The 2,054-nt window shown below is 40.1% G+C and overlaps 1 protein-coding gene across 10 annotated transcripts in view; it reads right to left on the reverse strand.

Annotated features, from left to right (window-relative positions):
- SEC31A (SEC31 homolog A (S. cerevisiae)) overlaps nucleotides 1-2,054 on the reverse strand; it is a 96,619-nt gene that overhangs the window by 75,254 nt on the left and 19,311 nt on the right. For all 10 annotated transcript variants that reach the window (XM_011985415.1, XM_011985413.1, XM_011985420.1 and 7 more), the window contains one exon: nucleotides 1,653-1,776. In XM_011985415.1, coding sequence (XP_011840805.1) covers nucleotides 1,653-1,776 — 124 coding nt within the window. The remainder of the gene's footprint in view (nucleotides 1-1,652; nucleotides 1,777-2,054) is intronic.

The following is a 2,054-nucleotide window of genomic DNA, read 5'->3' on the forward strand; positions in this document are numbered from 1 at the left end:
AGATCGAGACCATCCTGGCTAACACGGTGAAACCCTGTCTCTACTAAAAAATACAAAAAACTAGCCGGGCGAGGTGGCGGGCGCCTGTAGTCCCAACTATACAGGAGGCTGAGGCAGGAGAATGGCGTAAACTCGGGAGGCGGAGCTTGCAGTGAGCTGAGATCCGGCCACTGCACTCCAGCCTGGGCGACATAGAGAGACTCCGTTTAAAAAAAAAAAAAAAAAAAACAAACAAGGGTCACTAACAAGTGGTCTGTTAAATAGTAAAGGTGTTAAAGGAGTCATGTGAAATTTTCTAAGAAAAAGAATGTATTCTAACACTAGAAAAACGACATCAAGATTATATTATGACAAGTACCCCTACTATTGGAGAATAAAATATATGATCCAGAATGGAGATGAAATATGAAGGCAGAAAGGTATACGATGATACAGACGGTAGTAAGCAGAAAAACTACTAGACAAAAGGTATCTGGGGTTTCCATCCCACTGTGACAGCTCTGAAGAATATGAGCAATCCCATGAAACTGCATGATTTGAGCTGTATTCTGTCAGCTAAAGAGCAATCTCTTTAAACCCTGCTAAGATACTGAGGCAATAAAGATTATTTTATCACTCAAATGAAGGCATCCTTTCTCTGCATTACAATAAGGCATAAGTACTTGAAAGTATGATCCAAATACCTAGTTATCTAGTGTATTAGAAATCATGTCAACAAAACTGTGAAATATATTTCTAAATATTGTAACAGAAGAAAATAAAAATAAGCTACCATTCAGAGATAATCACTACTAATACTTATTATGACTACTTCTTTCCTAGTACATCTACCTTTTTGCAAATAGGCACAATAAAGGAGAAAGAAAAACGAACTCTATACAAAATTAGCCGGGTGTGGTGGCACATGCCTGTAATCCCAGCTACTCAGGAGGCTGAGGCAGGAGAATCGCTAGAACCCAGGAGGCAGAGGTTGCAGTGAGCCAAGATTGCACCACTGCACTCCAGCCTGGCAACAAGAGTGAAACTCCATCCAAAAAAAAAAAAACAAAAAAAAAACCACACACACAAAACCCAGAAACCCCCCCCCCAAAAAAAAAAACACAAAACAGCCTCTCCTTCCCACCTTACATATAACAGCAATAAAAAAGTCAATGGAACATACTGGCCAGGCGTGGTTCCTAACGCCTATAATCCCAGCACTTTGGGAGGCTGAGATGGGTGGATTGCTTGAGGTCAGGAGTTCAAGACTAGCCCGGCCAACATGGCAAAACCCTGTCACTACTAAAGATACAAGATTAGCTGGGCGGGGTTGTGCACACCTGTAATCTCAGCGCTTTGGGAGGCTGAGGCACAAGAATTGCTTGAGCCCGGAAGGTGGAGGTTGCAGTGAGCCGAGATCGTGCCACTGCACTCCAGCCTGAGCTACAAAGTGAGATTCTGTCTCAAAAAAGCAAAGGAAAAAAAAGTCAATAGGACATATAAACACTACTTTTACTTCCATAAAAATACACTCACATGCTTTTTCACAAAATATTTCATGTCCTTGATGGTATTCCTTGTAGTTTCTAATAATGGCATAATTATAAACAAATTAGGAATCAAGAACAATATATAATTAAATAATCACATGAATTTAAAGCTGAACCTCATACCTGTGAGAAGAGGAGAAAGTGGCACAAGATTTCATGTCCAAGGATGGATCCGAGAGGTCTAATTCAAATATCTCAAGGGAAGCATTGGTACTAAATGTTGCATCCAATTGCTGAGCAGATGTTCCTATAGAAAATACATTTATGGTAACTATACATACAAAAATAAGACTCAGAGAAACCTTACAAAACCGAAGTTAAAAGCATGTTTTTCAATTCTCTTGCTCATGAATGCTGCGTATACGCCATTGAGCAGACGCTTAAATCACTATAGCAATGAGATTCTAGCACAGGGCTAGGAGAGGATGTTTATAAGTGGGTAGTGTAAATAATTTTTTAAGCCTGTAGATATTTAAAAATCTCTGTAAAAATGGTCCCATGATAGGGGACGGGCGTGGTGGCTCA

The sequence above is a fragment of the Mandrillus leucophaeus genome, unplaced genomic scaffold (assembly GCF_000951045.1).
Source record: "Mandrillus leucophaeus isolate KB7577 unplaced genomic scaffold, Mleu.le_1.0 Scaffold283, whole genome shotgun sequence".
Classification (NCBI taxonomy): domain Eukaryota; kingdom Metazoa; phylum Chordata; class Mammalia; order Primates; family Cercopithecidae; genus Mandrillus; species Mandrillus leucophaeus.